Below are 19,804 nucleotides of genomic sequence, written 5' to 3' on the forward strand. Positions count from 1 at the left end.
GAAGCTCTGGAGATGTTGACCAGAGCTAAGGGTAAGCGGGGATAGGCTTAGCCAATGTAGTAACCACTGATAAAGCCTCAGGGACCAAAGGCCTACAGAATCTCAGCAATTAATTATTCACAATATAAAGCATCAGGGCTGTGGGGGAAGGCTCAGTGAGCAAAGTGTTCTCTGCACAAGCCTGCCGGCTGAGTCCAGCTCCCTAGCACCCATGAGAAAGACCGGTAGAGCGGTGTGCTTTTAAAACTTCAGGGCTGGGATAGAGCAACATGGGGAGACAGATCTACCGTCAGTGAGGGGTCAGGAAGATGGTGAAGCAGTCACCGGGCGTCAACATCTGGCGTCCATGTGAGTATTCATGGGCGAGCATGAGCACACACACCCTGAAACCGTATCATATCCCAGCCGTGATTCCAGACATGGAGGAGCCATAAAGACGATAAAGGAGCTGGAGAGTTCTCTCTAGTTGTATCGTCATTCACCGTCGGCTTTGGATTGGCTGTGTAGGAAAAAGCCACTCTCCGAAGAGGAAACCCAGCTGCAAGTCTCAGGGATTTAAGAACTGACTGCTTCCAGAGGGGCTCCCAGAGGAAGGAACAACCATGCGAGAAAGGCTAAAGTCCCTAAGTAGGGAAGAGGTTCATCCCAGCTGCCACCTACCTAACTAAGCAGCTTTTGCAGGGGCAAAGGGAAGACGTGGCTGCTCTTATCATTCTGATGAGATGTCACCATTGGTCAATCATTTGGCATTTGACCAGCATTTCATTATTAGCTAACATCTCTAACCTCAAATTGGTTAGGAAATTTAATCATGGTCTTATGTAGCAGTTCCTTGGTTTTCATGGGGAAATTGGGTCCGGGAGTCCTCACAGATACCAGACACCGCAAATGTTCAAGTCCTTTTTACAAAATAAAATAGAATAGTATTTTCATACGAATTACATGATCTTTTCATATTCTTTGTATTGTCTCCTAACAATATATAACACGGTATATATGCTGTGTACATAGATTGTTCAGGGAATGATGAAATGAAGTAAGATATATACTTAGTATTTGTGCAATATTTAAAAAATATTATCAGTCTCTTGTTGCTTAACTCCATGGATTCAGGGAACAGTAATTGCAAACATCACAGTCACTGAGTTTCAACTAGTAATTCAGACTGCATCAGAAGGATTTTGAGACCTGGGAGGAATTAAGTTGTGACATTGTCAACTGCCCTGTCTTCTCTGTCTATCTGCATTCAACAGCGCCATGTTGTCTGTCACTGCCATAGCCTTTGGGAATACCCCTAGACTGAACAGAAATCTCTTCTCCCTTGTCCTATTCCCGACAGCTAGTCTGCAGGGACACATAAATACACAAGGTTCCCTTGTGAGGGTGTTCCTCAATATTCTCTGAAGGGAACAGGCTTTGGAAGGCTAGCCTGGGAACCAGACAATCATCTCCCTGTTCCTGTGGGAGAGAGGTCCAAGGACCAGAAACCTGGGGAATAAAATGAGCTGTTTGGACCACAGCCCACCTCTAAGTTTGCAACCTGAGAGGTGGAATAGCCGACAGGAGGAGGGAAACCCCCTTGTTGGGAAATGAATGAAATCCGACCTTCAGGGATGGGTCAGGGAGAAGCTTTCAAAGTTTTGTACTGTTGACACCCTAGGGGTTTCTCAAGACCTCGGAAAGGAAATAACTGAGGGACTAATAGAATCTGGTTGAGAGCGGAATTTATTACTTTGTCTTGTCTTTTAAATTCATTGTGTTTCTTACCTTTTGTCATTTGAAATGAGCATTGAGAATTTGCTGGGGCCTAACTTTCCCAAATGGCTCAATTACAGAGCGCTCAGCCTCAAGCAAAATGTCAGAAGTTAGAGAGAGAGAGAGAGAGAGAGAGAGAGAGAGAGAGAGAGAGAGAGAGAGAGAAGACAGGGTTGGCCCCAGCATAGCCAGGTTGGGCAGAGGGTGGGGGCCCTGATGCGTGTTGCTCTCCTTTCTCAGATGGGTGGGGTTCAGATAGGGGGTTCAGTGGTTGTGGGTCACTTTTCACAGGAGGAAGTGGCTCTGTCTCTCACAGCAGTGCCTGGGCCTCTAACCACAGCATCATGGGAGATTCAAATGAGTAAGACATGTTCAGGAAAGCTCAATGAACCCCAGCCCAGCACAAGGAACAAGAAAATTCTGGTCACCTGTGGATGACAGTTACTTAGGATAATTCTGATAAATCAGTTTATCTGCCTTCTCTGGAAACCTTGAGCTAAATGTGTTGGTATTTCCACCTGAGAAAATATTTCACTGCGAAAATCAATGCAACGGTGAACAAAAGCAAGAACACAGTGAGAAAGAAAATGCCCACAGCTGTGATACTGCATGACAGGGTGACATCAGATAGCCTGACTCCCCGCAGCAATGGGGGATTTTCACAAAGAGTGGCTTCTATGTCCTCAACTCTGTGCATGTTTTCTTTGTACCATTCCAAAAAGTAAACATTCGAGCAAGTGCAGTCCAGGGGATTCTGTCTTAAATTGATGGTCCTCTGCAGAGACAGGATGGGGAGGAGGTCAGGAGGGATGATGCCAATGCTATTCGAAGCTAGATTGAGGTATAGCCCCTTAAGATGACTAAGAGCCTTGATGCTACTAGATGTCAGCTTGTTGTGGCTCAGGTCTACATGATTCATTGTCTTAAGTTGAGCAAAGGCTTGCTGGTCTATGGAGGAGAGATCGCAGAATGATAAAGTCAGGATTTCAAGACTTTCCAGGATCTGAAGCGGGTTAGTTTTTGGAATATTCCCATTTGGAAATCGGTTTCCCTGTAAGTTCAGATGCTGGAGTGCTGGCAGGCCATCGAGGAGATGCTGATTGCTGGTGTCAAGGAGGCAGTGGGAGAGATTTAGAACCTTCAGAAGATGGAGGTTCTGGAAGGGACTTTGTGCAGCATTAACATGTAATTGGGTAAACGCCAAATCCAGGAGTTCTAGCTGGGGACATTCTTGGAAAGCCTCGGTCTTTAGGCCCAGGGGTTCATTATAGCTCAAGTTTAGGCTTTGTAAGTGAGACAGGTTTTTGAGTTGCATGTTGCAGCAGTCAGAAGTTTCGATGTCATCATGGCTTAGATCAAGCAGACGAAGATTTTCTAGGTTTTCTAAACAGCTGGTACCAAGGGCAAGTTTCTTCTCGTTGCCTTTGATGTAAAGGTGTGTAAGGGAGGGGAAGCTGGCAGCATTGACTTGACACAAGTTATCAAACTTGTTTGCACTGAGAACTAATTTCTTGAGGTTGTGTAGCCCCACAATCCCGGAGGGTAATTGTCTCAGGTGAGTGGCTGTCAGATCCAGTTCCTGGAGGCTGGTGAAGCAGTGGAATGTATTCGACGAGATGTTGAGGAAGTGATGCTTCTGCAGGTTGATGCTCTCAACTGACATTTCACAGAGGCCCTCGAACACTGAAGAACTAATTTCTTTATCATCAATGTCCTCAAATGTCCCCAGCCAGAGAGACTGAACAGTAGAGTTCTGCAAACCCCTGAATATAACCAGCAAGTCGAGAGTCCCTCCAAAGTCCAAACTTTGGAAGACAGTTGACTTGAAAGCCCCAGGCTCTATCCTTGTAATGTCATTTCCCTTTAAGTTAAGGCTCAGGTTAGTGGCATGCCGTAGAGATCCCATATCTTCTTTAGATAGGTAATGGATGGCATTATTTTGAAAATCGAGAACCTTCAGCTTCTCTGTGGGGAAGTTTTGGGGGAGCTTAATGGAGGAAATATGGTTACTTCCAAGATGTAAACTTTCCAAGCTTTTCAAATTGTGCACAGGGATAAAGTCCAGACTGGACATTCCTGTTTGGGTGAAGAACAGGTGCCTCAGTGACGCGGGCCCATTGAGTGCTGTCTCTGCCATAAATATCAGCGGGTTTGCAGTTAGCACAAGTGTGTCTAGCTGACGCTGGCTTTGGAAGGTATCTTCATGTATCCAGTAAATCTGGCACCTCGAAGAGATAAGAGCATTTGGCAAGCACGTTTACGAGGACAAAAAGAGCAAAACACCAGCATAACAATGAATCAAGAAATCCCTCGTGTGCAATAGCAAAATAGTACCACTAAAAAGTAAAGTAGAACTTTCCTCCATGCCCACAGAATAATTTGTTGGGTTAATGAACAGCCTTAGTTCTGAACACTTTGATTTGTAGTCTTTACCCCTTTAGAGTGAACACTCAGGGATTATTTTTAATTGTAAGAAAAAACCCAGTGATTGTAAAAATCAAACTGTGACTTACTGTTTAATTTAGTATAAAGTATATCACACAGAACACATAGGAGACACTATACACACACACACACACACACACACACACATATGTGTATGTGTATGTATATGTAACACCATGAGTAAGATACAACCTTTATTAATTTCTCATGGGGGGCTGAATTGTTAGCAAAGATTGAATCCAGGTCCTAACACATGCTAAGCACACTGTCTATCACTGGATCCAGGTCCTAACACATGCTAAGCACACTGTCTATCACTGGATCCAGGTCCTAACACATGCTAAGCACACTGTCTATCACTGGATCCAGGTCCTAACACATGCTAAGCACACTGTCTATCACTGGATCCAGGTCCTAACACATGCTAAGCACACTGTCTATCACTGGATCCAGGTCCTAACACATGCTAAGCACACTGTCTATCACTGGTCTATAGTCTTGCCCTCTTTTTTCATCAGCTAAATACAAAAGGGTTTTATGAAGAACTATCGTGTGTCGAATGATACATGAGAAAATGCCCCTTGACTGAAGAACAGTAAAGACCCAGAAAACACAATCTTGATATTAATCTAAAAAGACTGGATTGATCGCACACACATGCACAGGAGTGCACACCTCTTTGTTGGCACAAGTGCATGCTGATGGTTCCCTCATTCACCCACCAGTAGGTAGTGATATTGGCCACGGTATCTCACAGTGGCACTTAAAAGGTGACTATGGTCCCTTGTTCTCCCGCTCTGCAGGAGGGGAAGGGCCATGGTGGAGAGCCGCTACAAGGGATGCGGATGTCACGAAAGCATCAGCCTCCTTTCCCTCATTTTCCTCACAAACTTGTGTATGCCCTCACTTGCCTTTGATACTTCTACCCCTTTGTTCTCAAACATTGGTTCAGCAATCAGATACAACTTTCAGGTTATATTTTAGCAATTGGAATCATGGTTCCATCTCTAGAGTAGACGATGAAATTCTTAATCCAATTTGTGTATAACAAATAAATCAAAAGTCAATGGAAGCCAGATGTAGGGGTGCTTGCCTTTAATACTATACTTCAGGAGGCAAAGGCAGGAAAATATCTGTGAGCCTGGTCTACATAGTAAATTGGTGGAAGAATAGGGCTACATAGCGAGACCAAGTTTTTTTTTTTTTAAAAAAAGAAAACAAACCAGAAAGTAAACAAAACAACAGCAACCAAACAATGTTAACAGAGATATCTGTGAGTTTTATCTAAAATGTCATTGCCCAGTAATAGCCAGCTGGGTTAACATGCCGCATAATACAGCATCTGATTTGGTCAAGATTTTTTTTTTCTTTTTTGCCATCAATACCCTTAGAAAAGTGGTTCTCAACCTTCCTAAAGCTGCAAGCCTTTAATACAGTTCCTTATGCTTAGTGACTCCCAACCACTACTACTTCCTAACTGCAATTTTGCTACTGTTATGAATTGTAATGTAAATATCTCATATGTAGGATATCTAATATGTGAGCCCTGTAAAAAGGTCATTCAGCCCCCCCCCCCCAAAGGGGTCATGAACCACAGGTTGAGAACCACTGCTTTAGGCCTTCCTTAACAGCACCGTTGAAATACTTTCCTCGTAGTTGACTGGCCTTAATTTACAATATATCTTATTACCAGAAATGTGTTCCTTGGGGAAGGATAAATAAATCTGTGGCCCTATAGGTGGTATCAGAGGTGCTTGGATTGTATAATATGGTTTTGTTTAAGTAAAATGTCAAGAGCATGCAAGCAGCTGAAATACCTACCTGGTTAAATCCAGAAAGGTGAGATTTACGAGTCTGCTGAAGGTCGTATTTTGAATTGTAGGCAAGAAATTAAAGCTGAACTCCAGACATTCTGTTGAGTTTGGTAGAGTGCCAGGGATTTCACTGAGACCTAAATTTTCACAGTTGTATGTTTTGTTGGTTTCTTTCTGATGGGAGAAGCAATAGAAATGAATATTGGATTTAGTAATTTGATTCACTTTCTAGCAAGATTATGTATGATTTACCTTTTGAGAAGCAGTCCCACTTCTAGTTATCGTTTCCAAAAATAAACTTGCAAAAGCACAAAATGTTTATATGCACATTCTTATTCATTACAGGGCTTTAGTAAGCTAGCACAAGAAATAATGATAAAGCGCTTGCTCTTGATTAGATTATGATTCAAATAAATCAGTTGGTAAAAGACATTTGTAGTCCATCAGAGACCTCTGAATGAAGGGATTAGATGATATTAAGAAAATTACACACTTTGTTAGCAAGGTATTGGCTGTAAGTCAAAATGTGGAGGGTACACCTCTAATCCGACCACATTGGAGGGAGTCGGGAAGATTCTGAATTCAATGATGATGTGAGCTCCACAGCAAGATCCTGTCTCAGGAAACAAACAACCCCCAAACAAACAAACAAAGGGTGCTTTCTAGTGGACACAAGCCTGAGTTCAACCGTTCAGTACTGGGGGAGAAATAGATTGTCAGTAGTGGCACTGTTATCAGTGTGAGTCTACCTGAACAAAACGTGGTAGAAGCCCTGCAGAAATATTCTTGCCCAAAACAAGCTACCAAATGAAGGAATGAATAAGGTGGAATCAAGTCAAGACTTTAGATCTGGCTTCATGTCTACAGGTGAGTGACTCAGCTGATTTCCGTTAAGACATGATAAAGCAGCAGTCACCCAAATACAGAAAGTGAGACATTCTATATTGTAACTGGAAAGGTAGGGGGCAGAGGAAGAGGAGGAGGATGAAGGACGAAGACTCTTCTTAAGAGATAAAGGAGAGGCTGGTGATAGGACTCAGTGGGCAAGGGCAGTTGCCACCAAGCCTGCCAACCTGAGTTTGCTCTCTGGGAACCCACAGGACAGAAGGAACCAACTCTTGCAAGTTGTCCTTGCAAGTTGGCTCCACACATGCACCATGGTGCGTGGTCACATGCTTGTGTGTGCACAGAAAATAACTGTTGAAAAGCTATTTTTTTTTTTTTTTTGGTTTTTCGAGACAGGGTTTCCCTGTAGTTTCTAGAGCCTGTCCTGGAACTAGCTCTTGTAGACCAGGCTGGCCTCGAACTCAGAGATCCGCCTGCCTCTGCCTCCCGAGTGCTGAAAAGCTATTTTAAAAGAAAAAGATAGACATAATAACTTAGGCAAGCAAATAGTAGATTAACCCTTGTTTAGTTATGATTTTATAAAAGCTAGGGAAAGACATAGTATAACAATCACAGAACTCTGAAGACAGGATTTGATGATATTGAGAAATAATGAATAAGAGAGAGAGAGAGAGAGAGAGAGAGAGAGAGAGAATAGAAATTTTGTAACAGTGGTTAACACGGTTTTATGAAAGAAATGGTCTTAGACTCTTTAGGTGCAGATAAGTAACTAAAAAAATAAAATGACAGGTTTGAGATTTGCTTTAGCACACTCTGGCAAAAAAAAAAAATAGAAATAAAAAGAGAGAAATCATTCCATAACCCCACCATATGGGAGGCTGAGACAGAAGGATTTCTGTGACTTCTAAGCCATCCTGAGATAGGGCAAGACCCTGTCTCAACAAACAAACAAGGAATACAGGCAAACAGAACAGGGAGGAGGAGGGAGAACTGCTAAGGCGAGTTTGCTGACAAATTCTTACCCTCCTGGGCATTTGAAGCGCTGGTAACTTTGTAACGAATTTGCTTAACACACTATTAAAAGGAAAACAAAGTAGCACAGATCTTGGGGGTTTCAACCTTGAAATGCAAATTATTTCCCTGTTGGGATGTCCAGACTGTAGCTACCAGACTGTGGGTCTATGAGCCCACCCTGTGTCCAACAAAGTGCAAGATCCTGAAATCTAATGGGCGCTGCCTCTTAAACCCCTAATTCAAGACACAGATCTGGAACCTGAGAGGCAAAGCTATTCATCAAAAGTCTACAGGACTGTAGGGCTAGTTGGTGCCACTGTAGCATGAGCAGCTGGTGTGGGTGTGACTGAGGAGTGGGGGTGGGGTGGGTAGGACGGTCTGCTGGTGATGTATACCTGGCCTAGGGAGGCTCCTAGCTAAGAAAAAATATCCTTGGAGGTACAAGACGATGAGCACCAGGGATCACTGGTGCTCAGATCGTCTCACATCCTAGGTGAACTAAACAACCACCTGCCTCCTGGTCTTCCGTTCCCACATGCCTGCTCTCCAGTGGTCCATGAGGGTGCCCCACAGCACTGACACTCTGGTTCAGCTGCCTTCCTACTCCTGACTACAAACAGACTTTTCTTGGATGGACAGAAGCACACACACCTTCCTTTTCTCCTGAATGGTGAGGTTCTCTAGACGGCACCATTTACATCACTTTGCCGAACTCCATTTCCTGCTCGGTGCACTTTTTCATAGTGCTACTACACATGCGCATCTCCAGGAAACCACTGGTTTCCTTCTATTCCGTGAGGCTATTATAACTGTCGATGATGAAAATGCCATATTTATTTCCCTATAATTTATTCTCCAGTTTATAGACCCAAAGTCCTCTAGGCACTGTCACAAATCCATCCATATAATGTCCTTGAAATGCACACTTTGCATTTAAAACCTAGATTTAGCTGACTGGTAGGGAAAAGCATGCTACAAGACTGGGCCTGGTGCCCGTGACTGTGGCTCACCCAGAGAGAACCTGTGTGCACGCCTGTGGGCTCAGTGTTGCTATGGATCTTATTAGCTCGGAGGAGACATTTTTCTTTTCTGGTCCCCACTGGCATATCTGACTTCATGTACGTAGGGAGAAAGGGGAATCTGCCAACCTGTCCGGCTCTATTATAGTATCACAGTGAAAGGCCTAAGGCTACTGATTCTCCCGCTTCTGAATATACATGCTTAGGACACTGAAGTTATTTCCTCGTTCAGCCTCTCCTGGGCTTCCTAAGCACTTTACTGCACTAATGGGATTCAGAAAGTAAAGGTTGCAGAAACTCTGCTGAGCCAGGGGCCAAGGGAGCTTCTAGTAGGAGGAAAGAAAGGCAAGGAAGTGAAATCGCTCTTTTAAAGGAGAGGCAGGCAGGGTCTGCCAGTGCCAGACAGGAAGACCGCCAAAGCGTGGCCCACAAATCTTCCCATAGATGGGAACAGCAATGACCCTGCTGCCCTTGATGTCTTGGGGGAAGGGTGAAGGCAAGACTTAGAATTTCAAACCCACAGGTCCTGGGGCTCCACAGGCACCTGCCCCCTACACTTTTTGCAGTCAGAGTTTTACAATAAAAATTGTTATGGCCATGAAAGTTAGCAACATATAAGAACCATTAGATAATTTTCTGTTGGTTTTACTTATTGATTTTTGTCTAATTAATTTATTTTGCATCCTAACTGCAGTTTTTCCTCCCTCCTCTCTTTTCATTCTCTCTACCTCCACACCGCCCCCATTTCCTCCCAATCCCTTCTTCCTCTGTTTCTGTTCAAAAAGGGGCAGGGTATCACCAAAGCACAGCATGTATGTTGCAGTAAGATTAAGTGCCTCTCTTTGTATTTAGACTGGGCAAGATGGTCCCGTATGAGGAGTAGGTTCCCGAGAGTCAGTCAAAGCATTAGGGACAGTGCCTGCTCCCATTGTTAGGAGTCTCACAAGTAAGCAGAGCTACACAACTGTCACATATGTGTAGAAGGCCTAGGTCAGTTCTCTGGTTGCTGGTTCAGACTCTGTGAGTTCCCATGAGCCAGATTAGTAGTTTCTGGGCTTTTCTTGTGATGTTCTTGACCCCTCTGGCCCCTACAATCCTCCCCCCTCCTCCTCGCTGCTTTAGTCAGATTCCCTGAGCTCAGTCTAATGTTTGGCTGACGGTCTCTATCTGTTCCATCAGTTACTGAATGAAGGCTCTCTGATGACAGTTGGGGTAATTTATTAATCTGATCACAGGAGATGGTCAGTTCAGGCTAGTAGCCACTATTATTGGAGCCTTAACTGGGGTCATCCTTGTAGATTTGGGGGTATTTATTTCCCCTGAGTCCCTCTTTACGTTCATCTTCCGTAATCTCTCAATCTACCCCCAAATCCAGTTCCCCAAGTTCCCATCCCTACCCACCTCCAGTCCACCAGGACTTTGCTTCAATTTCCCCGTCCCAGGGAGATCCTCCCCCCCCCCCCCCCCCCCGGGCTCTTCTTGCTACCTAAACTCTTTGGGAATATCCAAAAGATGCTCAATCATACAGGAACACTTCCTCAGCTCTGTTTACAGCAGCTTTATTTGTAATAGCTAGAACCTGGAGACAGCCTAGATATACTTCAGAAAAAAAAATGGATAAAGAAAATGTGTTAAACAATGGGATATTACTCAACTGTTAAAAATAAGCACATCAAGAAATTTGAAGGCAAATAAATGAACTAGGAAAAAAAATCATCCTGAGTGAGGCAACCCAGACCCAGAAAGACAAACATGGTATGCACTCACTCATAAGTGGATATTAGCTATAAAGTAAAGGAGAACCTTGATTTTACTTTTTAAGGCTAGTAGTGTGAACATGTGCACACACACATGCAATTGTTCTCATTCAGTCCTTTGGAATGGAGTGTTTTGTAAGTTACAGATATTCTGTTTATACCTCCTTAAGGACAAGGATATATGAGCAACCCCTCCACCCCATGCCATGCAGCTACAGCCAGCCAAATTCAACAGATTATAGCCTGGGGTTTCTAGCCCAGGTTCTAGAGAGGTCTCCAGCCCAGACAGTTGGGCACTACTCTGATCTCTTTGTGATGAGAAAGCATGATCCTGCCCAGAGCCAGAATACTCTAAGCGGGACAAGGAGATCCCAGCACCTCGCAGCACCAGGCAGACGGGCACTGCTATGGTGAGCAAATGTATGACGTGAAATGGATGAGAGACAAAATAGTTCATGTCCTGTGGACAGAGGCATATCCGAAGAGGCAAAAGAGATGAGGAGTGGGCTGCCGTGGGTTGTTTCATTGCCACTCAGGGCCAGGGTGCTGTCTGGGCCTGGGCTTCCGCTGGGGTCGATCTCTCGGTTCAGGCTCTGTTACAGCCATGGTCTCTGTTGATGTCCTTGGCTACTGTTACCACCAATGGCAGAGAGGCTAGGGCTCTACCCATCACTGACTGGAACACTAGGGAGAACTGGCCCAGCCCTTCACTGGCTGAAGCACTCAGGAGAGAGATACTATACCTTTCCAGGGCGGCACCAGAGAGCTCACCTGTTCACAGGGGCATGGGTGAACTGGCTCTGAGGGCACGAGAATGGGAGAGCGATCACTCCCCTCTCTTAGGCCATGTGGTAGCATGGGTGAGGGAAAGATGCCCTCCTCCCCTTGCCCTCACCACCTGCAACAGGTAGGGGACCTGACGCAATCCTTCACCAGCTGCAGCACTTGGGAGAGCAGGTCCTGCACCTCACCTGGGCAGCACAGTAGAGCCAACCCTGCTGGCAGAGGTGTGGGTAAAGCCAGCCCCGAGGTTGTGAGCATGGGAGAGCTGTTCCCACTACTCATTTGTCTAATCACAGTGTGGGTGGTGGAGAGATGCCCTCCCCCCACACTCATCAGCTGCTGAGGCAGGTGGGAGAGCTGTTTCTGCCCCTCACCAGCTGTAGTAGTACTTGGGAGAGTGGACCCTACAGCTCACCTGGGCAACACAGTGGACCTGACTTTGAAGGTATAGATGTGGAGAACTGACCCTGAGGATGTGAAACTCAGAGAATTGACCCCTACCCCTTGCTCATTGCTGCAAGGGGTGAACTAGGTAAAGCAATGCTGGAGAGCGCACCCTGGTGGCAAGGACAGGGGAGAGCTGGTGGTCTGACCAACCCTGCCCAGAACCTCCCTGTCTTTGATCTGCTGGAACACAGGGGAGGGAGGGTATCAGTCCTGTGGACCTAAGGCTGCGAGATCTCTATGACACAGTGCAGCAATTGTCAACTCAGGATGTTTAACATTGATTCCATTTATTATTCAGCAGCCCATAACTTTGCCAGTTGTTGCCATGCTAGCCTCCAAGATAATTTTCTGGTTTTCTGATCTGGAATTATACCTTGCATTTGCTGTCAAATTACCACAGGTTTCTCTACTCCGAGGCAATTCTTCAGTCTCTTAAGAGACTGATTTTTTTTTTTGAAAGAAAAAGAGCTGTATGGTCATGTGTACCAGAACACCATCTATTGTGGTCCTATGTTTCCTGGGCTTGAATCGTAGAGATTGCATTTTGGTAGAAGCCCTACAATGGTGAGCTTGTGTCTTTCTCACCACCAGGATTAGGGTCAAAGCTTTGGGTGAATTCTAACAGCACAGCACGGAAGCATAGACCAGACGAATGAGCATCCTTCAGAGGATGCGGGAAAGCAACAGACAGCTCCACCACTGCCAGGACCACTTGCCTCGGGTTTTCCTCCCAGGCAGACACCTGCCATGCCCCATCTCCACGAGCCCCATGTAATTATTCTACCTGGAGATGGACAGTTTTCCAAAGTTGCTTCTTCACTCGTCTACCTTGGCTGACTGCACTGCAGACAGGGCCCATCCTTCTTAATGTGAATGTCTGTGCCAGCAGCGCTGCCGCAAATCCACTCAAATGCATGCAACCGCACACATCCTGCAGAGTTGCTGCAAAACCACTCAGATGCCTGCAACTGCACACACCCTGCAGAGCTGTTGCAAAGCTACACTGATGCATGCAACTGCACACACCTTGCAGAGCTGCTGCAGAGCCACTCAGATGCCCGCAACTGCACATACCCTACAGCGCTGCTGCAAATCCACTCAGATGCCTTCAACTGTACACATTCTGCAGAGCTGCTGCAGAGCCATTCAGATGCCTGCAACTAAACATACCATGCAGAACTGTTGCAAAGCTACACAGATGCCTGCAGTTGCACACGCCCTTCAGACCTGCTGCAAATCCACTCGGATGCCTGTCCTGCACACATCCTGCTCTGTGTCAAGAAGCATTTGTTTAGGACCAGCCGTGCACTGGGACCCTTGCCAGCCACTTTGTCTTCAGCTTGGCTCAGAGCTGGGCCTCTTTACCTAGAGCAGGTTTCCTTCCTAGCTGCAATCCCCTCTCCCTCCAGGTGTTCCTTGGCATTTTTTCAATCAGGATGTTATTTTGTTTCTGCTCCCATCCCACTGTATTTCCTCTCCTCGCAAGCGTTGAGACATTTTTCTAATTTGGAAGCCTTTGCATTTCACCTGAATGCTCCTTTCCAACTTTTCAGACGTCTCGTGCACTTGACACATGCATGCATGAGGAAGCGCTGACCCCCATCCCCAGCCCCTTGCTTTAATCACTCCTTGAGCAATGTGGCTGGTAAGCTGAATTCCAGAGCAAAGATTACTCTCTGAAAACAAAGCAACAAATGAAACCTCTCGGGAAGACACATCCCTAAAATTGTGTTGTCAAGCTGACTCCTTCAGGTGAAGGACATTCCAATTAAACCTCCTTTGTTTTCTGGGCCTCTACAGCAGTGGTTCTCAACCTGTGGGTCACAATCCCTTTGCAGGGATGGGGATATGGGGGTATGGGGAGTGGAACGACCCTTTCACAGGGGCCACGTATCAGCTATCCGGAATAGCGGATATTTACATTATGATTCACAACAGTAGCAACATTACAGTTATGAAGTAGCAACGAGAAAAGTTTTGTAGTTGGGGTCACCACAACATAACGAACTGTATTAAAGGGTCACAACATAAGGAAGGTTGGGAACCACTGCTCTGCAGAAATAGCCTGCTCGTCTCCAAGTCTAAGCTCACAGAATTAACTGTCTTGCCTGGGCCTCCCTTCTTACCTGCTGTAGCTTGGGGATAAGAAGCATACCCTACCTGTGTGCGCTGAGAAGTCTCCAGACAAAGGGCCTTAGCCCTGAGCAGGAGTGTCCGCTTCAGGGATCAACTCATTCCCCATCATCCTGGTCCTGGGAAGCTAGTGTATCTGTCAACTTGGGGTTCTTCAAAAGAGGGCACTGCCAAGTAAAGCCCACCCCATTCCTAGAAACAGAAGGACTTGGTCTTACCCTGGTTTTGAGTGGATAGAGTAATGATGAGCCCATTTGTAATGGGGGCGGGGAGCAAGCCTGCAGGTCCAAGGAACTATTTCAGAGTACACTGAAAATATTCCAACAGCAGCAATTACAGAGCATGCATTCCAGATAATCTGAATATTCGCTAGTCTCTAAAGGCCTGGTCATGGTTGTAATTTTGTTACACGCATACAGAGAACATGGGGCATTTAGCAACAGAGGATTCTCTGTGGAGTGGTCATGAGATTTTTATTATAATTTTCTCAGAGTTTAGTGTAGGTTGGAACTTTTCCTAAGAAAAAAATTTTATTAAAATATCAGTTCTGTGGTGCACGCCTTTAATCCCAGCACTCGGGAGGCAGAGGCAGGCGGATCTCTGTGAGTTCGAGACCAGCCTGGTCTACAAGAGCTAGTTCCAGGACAGGCTCCAAAGCCACAGAGAAACCCTGTCTCGAAAAAAAAAAAAAAAAAAAAAAAAAAAAAAAAATATCAGTTCTGACTTCTACCCAACATGCATATATAGGCATATGTGCGTATATATATATATATATATATATATATATACACACACACACACACACACACAATCAGTTTTTGAGCTGTTAAAATTTAGAAATATGAAACAATAAATCTTCCAGAAGAAACTGTAGGATAATATCATCATAGCTTTGAGGTAGATAAAAGATTTCTTAAACTGGACAGAAATGTACTGAAAATTAAGGGAAGAAATGTTCAATCAAGTTACAATAATATTAAGAACTTCCAGTTGGCAAAAGATACCTTTAGGAAAGAAAGTTGAAAGAGAAGTCTCAGAGTAGAAGAATATATATTGGCTATCAAATCAAGACAACAAAGGAGAAAATGGGCAAAGACTTAAGCACTGCACCCACACAAATGTCGCTGTAGAGGGCTGAGGCTATATGAGTGTCAGAATGCTTGCCTAGAAGGAGGATGGCACTGGGTTTGGCTCTCAGCAGTGCCAGGAGAGAGGACTATGTAAACAACTGTGAACATGTTCTCAATTTAATAATTCATCAGAGAAATAAAAATTGAATCCCAATGAAATACTCCTTCTCAGCCATCAGGATGACTCACATTTATTATCAAATGTTAACAAGACTCAGGAGCAATGAAACGTCACACGTAGTGCCAAGGGCTGTTAATTATTAGTGATGTTTTATAAATCTGTGATTTCTACAAGATACACACACACACACACACACACACACACACTATGGGAAATACATCTATTCAGGTACTCATATAACATAAATTTATTTGTTTTCTAAAGAAAGGCATAATCAAGAAAGCTCAAAACCAGCGTCATACATAACTTCCAAAAATTATAAATAATGCAGTTTCCTATTAATAGAGAAATACACGATGGGGGCTTCCACCGAACAGTGTGTCACTGAACAGTAGGAATCAACAAACCACTATTGTACATGTCATCCGAAAGTGTCACCAATTTAATGTCAGTCAAAAGGATTCAGGCAAGAGGAGTTCCTACGATATGGCCTCTACTGTATAAAGTTATTTTTTAAGAGCATACTAGCAACCACGATGATAGAAGTTACAAGACTAGATGTCTTTGAGGAACTAATGGCCTGGAGGAGGCTTGGGGGCTTCTGAGGTACTGAGTACATCAGTGCCTTGAGTTGCATGTGGAATACCTGGCTGTGTTCGTTGGTCAAAATGCATTTAGCTGCCTAGGTAAGGCCATGGGAACTTTCTGCATGTGTGTTTTGCTTCAACAAAGTTTAATAAGCTGAAAAGAAGGCAAAAACCTAAATACAACTCTTATTATCATGCTGGGCCAGACAAGCTCACGACAGTGGGTCACAGGAACAGACAGGCAACGAGTGCCTGATCATGCTTGAAGTGGAGCAAGGAAGGAAAGAAAGCAAGGAGAAGGCTGGGTGGAAAGAACCAGGGTGATTTGAATGTGAGAGGACCACACGTGACAATCAAAGGCACACGTTTCTCCTAACCAGTCTTGCTCCCCCTCGTCTGTGGCATAGAGGTCTGGAATGTGGGCCCATCGTGTTCATGCATGAAACAACCTTCAATTTCTGCTGCTTAGAAGGAAAGAAGAGAAATAGAGCTCTAATGCTCATGGAATGGGTCGCAAGGCTATTTAAATTCAGACATGTGTCAGAGGGCAACCACGAGCTAAAGGTGGGGACGTTGTTTTAGAGGCTTTTACTACCACGTGTTTACCCCAAATGGAGGTCTTCGCTGTCTTCATACAGGGCCTCTAGTGACCTGGGACACTGTGCTCTACTCCCATGAATGATAGGCATGGTACTAAGGGCCTACCTCAGGCCAGTTTCTTTCTTTTTGCTTCTCCTCCTTCTTCCCTCTGCCAAAGCAGGGGTCATGTACAAAAGGGAACTGGCAGCCGGGCGGTGGTGGCGCACGCCTTTAATCCCAGCACTCGGGAGGCAGAGGCAGGCGGATCTCTGTGAGTTCAAGGCCAGCCTGGTTTACAAGAGCTAGTTCCAGGACAGGCTCTAAAAAAGCTGCAGAGAGACCCTGTCTCAAAAAACCAAGAAAAAAAAAAAGGGAACTGGCAACTCGGAAGCCTGGTGACCACCATGGGTGGTTAGATGGCTTCTGTAGCTCTGCTGTACTTTTCCGGCAGAGCTGACTCTTCCTGGACTCCTTGCGGTCTCAGAAGGGCTCACAGTCTTCCCCTAGGTGCAGGGTTTTGAGAGCTGAACTCCCCAGTTAAGAACAGAGCACTGCAAATAGCCTACTTTTGTGGAACTGCGATTGAACCTTATCCCATCTGGGGATATGGTCAGTATGTGACTAGCATTCATCCTTGGTCACTGAGAAGGGGATGTCCCCATCCCAGTCCCTTCATGCCATCTACATGATGTGTGAAGTCAACTTCCCAACTTAAATGAGGTGAAGCTGGGGCTGATGAAGCCCCTTTCTTCCTTTAGTTCTTTAATAGCCTGAGTTGTCTCCCATTCCCCCAGCCCTGAACTTCTTAGGTTGAAGCCTTAACTCCCAGGACCTTGTGTCTCATGTGACAATAATTGGAGACAAGGCCTTTTGAGATTACAGTAAAGAGGAGGAAATCTAGGCAGGTCCTAGTCCAACACAGCTAATGTCTTCATAAGAGAAAATTAGACACAGCTAAGCATGGGGTACACTGGATACACATAAGACAGCCATCTCCAAGCCGAGAAGTCCTCAGAGGAAAACGACCTCAGCCTCAGTCTTGGATTTCCAGCCTCCAGAAATGGCAAACAATAAGTCCTATTATGTAATTTTCCTTACTCTGTAGCACTGGTTCTGGAAGCCTGAGGAAACTAATATTCCATCCCTGCCTTGAGTTTTCCTGGATATCGTATCTCTGGTCTGTGAACAGCCTAAATCCACTCAATAAGTGGCTAACAAGCTTTCTCTTTCAGACATCATTCAAGTCCTGGCTTTGACTTTGATTCATATCCTCATCTGGCAAGTCTTTGCCTTGAGTTTTAGGTCAGTGGTTTGACTTCTAACTATGGTCTCAGATTCCTTTTGCCCCAACTATCCCTGGCTTATATATTCCATTCAGTCCCAAAGTAGGAAAGCAACTTAGCAAACCACCCTTTTCTGTCTGCACCCTTTGTCAGGCATGCCCATGTGGGACTGGCCACTTGCCAGAGTCAAGGAGAGCAGGAGGAAGGTGGAATCATTTTACACGGCAAAAGACGGAGGCCATTCTCTCTCTCTCTCTCTTCCTCTCTACAACTTCATACCATTACAGTTCCAAACAGAAGGTTGGCATTGGCTTGGTTCTCAGTTACTCCTTTGGGCTATTCTGACAGACGGAAGGGTGTCCAACTGGAGGAGAAAACCAATCTCATTCAGAATGATCCTTTAACTGTTCTGAAGCCTAGAATGGGCCTGTCTTTACTAGTCCTCACTGTGGCAGCCAAAAACCAACGGACTCTGTGGCGAGAGGCCATGTGCTGGGACTGTGCACAAATGGCTCTCATGGTTTAGGTGTCAGGATGGAGAGGGTCTGTTCTTGGCACCTAAACCCTATTGCTATCTCCCCTTGTCCTCATTAGGACAGTAGAGACTTAAAGCCAAAGTTCACATGAGTCTGTATGCCATATTACAAATTTCTGAGCAAGTGTCAGCTGGGTAGAGACACGGTTTGGACTCACCTCAATGCACGTCTGATCTGAGGAGGCGATGGATTCACAGCTGGCTGAAAAGAGCGCCACTAAAAAGAAGCAGCTGATGTCCAGAGCCATCCCAGGTCCAGAGCAAGCCCAGCTGGGTCGGATTAGCTAATGCTCAGAGCCAAGCTGTATAATCACGCTCTAATAGCCCTGGCGACTTGGCAGGCAGAGACTTACTTGGAAGGTTGATCTTAAGCGGCAACGCTGTGTGAACGGCTCGGCATTTGTGGGTCCGCGCTGCAGAAGAAGAAAAGGGAAGTTCTTTTTGCATACCAACCATCTTGGCCAAAAATAACTGAGAACTCTGCCCCAGGATGGCCCAGTGCATTTCCTGACCAGCCTGGACCAGTTGTATAGCCCTTAGAGACTGTGATGCTTCCCATTGGCCAGAAGCCAATTTCAAGGGTTTGGCCCACCCTCCCTACCTTCTAGTCTCTCTCCCGGTGAGAGGCTGGAAATGCCGGAATCTGCATTCATGTGGGATACCACTTTGCTAGCTGTCCTTCGGGGTGACTGGGAGAAGTGCTGGAGCATGTTGGCAGGGCAGAGAGCTCGGCTCCAGCAGATGGGAGGGCTGCAAAACTGGTTACTGGGCGGGAGGTGACAGTTTCCACAGTTCTGCTAGCTGAACCTCAGCTACTTCCTGGAGCACTCCTGATATTCCTATGGAAGGGAATTACTTTCTCTCTCGCCCAGGTGACTTAGGACTGCTGTTTTAACAGCTCAAGTGGAAGCCCCTTTCTGCCCTCACACCTGGCTCAAGTTAAAACAACTTTAAAAGACACAGCAGCCTGGCCAACGCAGCAGAATTAAAAATCTCAACTCGGAGTCCCTTTTCCCTTAGAAATAGTTTTGAAGCCTTGGGCTGTACCTCAATTGGTAGAGTAATTTCTTAGCATGCATGAAACTCCAAGTTCAGCCCCGTGCCCCCAGCACCAATAAAGCAGTTGTGTGCATACTCCCTTAATTTCAGCATTAGGGAGATAGAAGCAAGAGATTGAGCAGTTTAAGGTCATAAGAAGTTTGAGGCCAGCCCAGACTACAGAAAACCCTGTTTAATTAAGGAGTGAGGGAAGAGACAAAAGAAAAAGAAATAGAGAGAACCCTTTGAAAGGGTGGTAATTCTTATGATGGTCAAGGTGCAGCAGGGAAAGAAAAAGTTCAAGTATTTACTCAGTAAATACTTAGCTACCACAGGCCTTTTTCTATCCTTGAACCAGCTGATGTATGGGAGATAATTGATGTCACTGTTCTGCTTCCAAGAGCCCAGTTCCTAGTTCAGACTCCACAAGGACCTTAGATACTATATGTCGTGTCACAGCCATCAATAAAGTGACCAAAGTCGCTACCTCTTATTATGTTTTTATTAGCCCGCAGACC

At 45.3% G+C, this 19,804-nt stretch overlaps 1 protein-coding gene across 1 annotated transcript; it reads right to left on the reverse strand.

The window, feature by feature from the left end:
* Window positions 1–811: 811 nt before the first annotated feature.
* Cd180 (CD180 molecule) lies at window positions 812–18,647 on the reverse strand. The gene is made up of 3 exons (XM_038323298.1): window positions 18,407–18,647; window positions 6,022–6,188; window positions 812–3,980 (listed from the first exon to the last, which is right to left on the reverse strand). Exons 1-3 carry the CDS (start codon window positions 18,494–18,496, stop codon window positions 2,252–2,254), a joined length of 1,986 nt encoding a protein of 661 aa, XP_038179226.1. The 5' UTR covers window positions 18,497–18,647; the 3' UTR covers window positions 812–2,251.
* Window positions 18,648–19,804: the final 1,157 nt, after the last annotated feature.

This window comes from Arvicola amphibius, chromosome 3, assembly GCF_903992535.2.
Source record: "Arvicola amphibius chromosome 3, mArvAmp1.2, whole genome shotgun sequence".
Lineage (NCBI taxonomy): Eukaryota > Metazoa > Chordata > Mammalia > Rodentia > Cricetidae > Arvicola > Arvicola amphibius.

What these genes read in the sequence shown, in the direction of transcription:
- Cd180 (XM_038323298.1), bottom strand. Translation starts at nt 18,496, where the DNA reads ATGGCTCTGGACATCAGCTGCTTCTTTTTAGTGGCGCTCTTTTCAGCC. An exon ending in CAGATCAGACGTGCATTGAG is followed by an intron (nt 6,189 to 18,406) that starts GTGAGTCCAAAC and finishes TTCTCCCATCAG; the next exon opens with AAAGAAACCAACAAAACATA. An exon ending in ACCTTTCTGGATTTAACCAG is followed by an intron (nt 3,981 to 6,021) that starts GTAGGTATTTCA and finishes TATCTCTTCGAG; the next exon opens with GTGCCAGATTTACTGGATAC.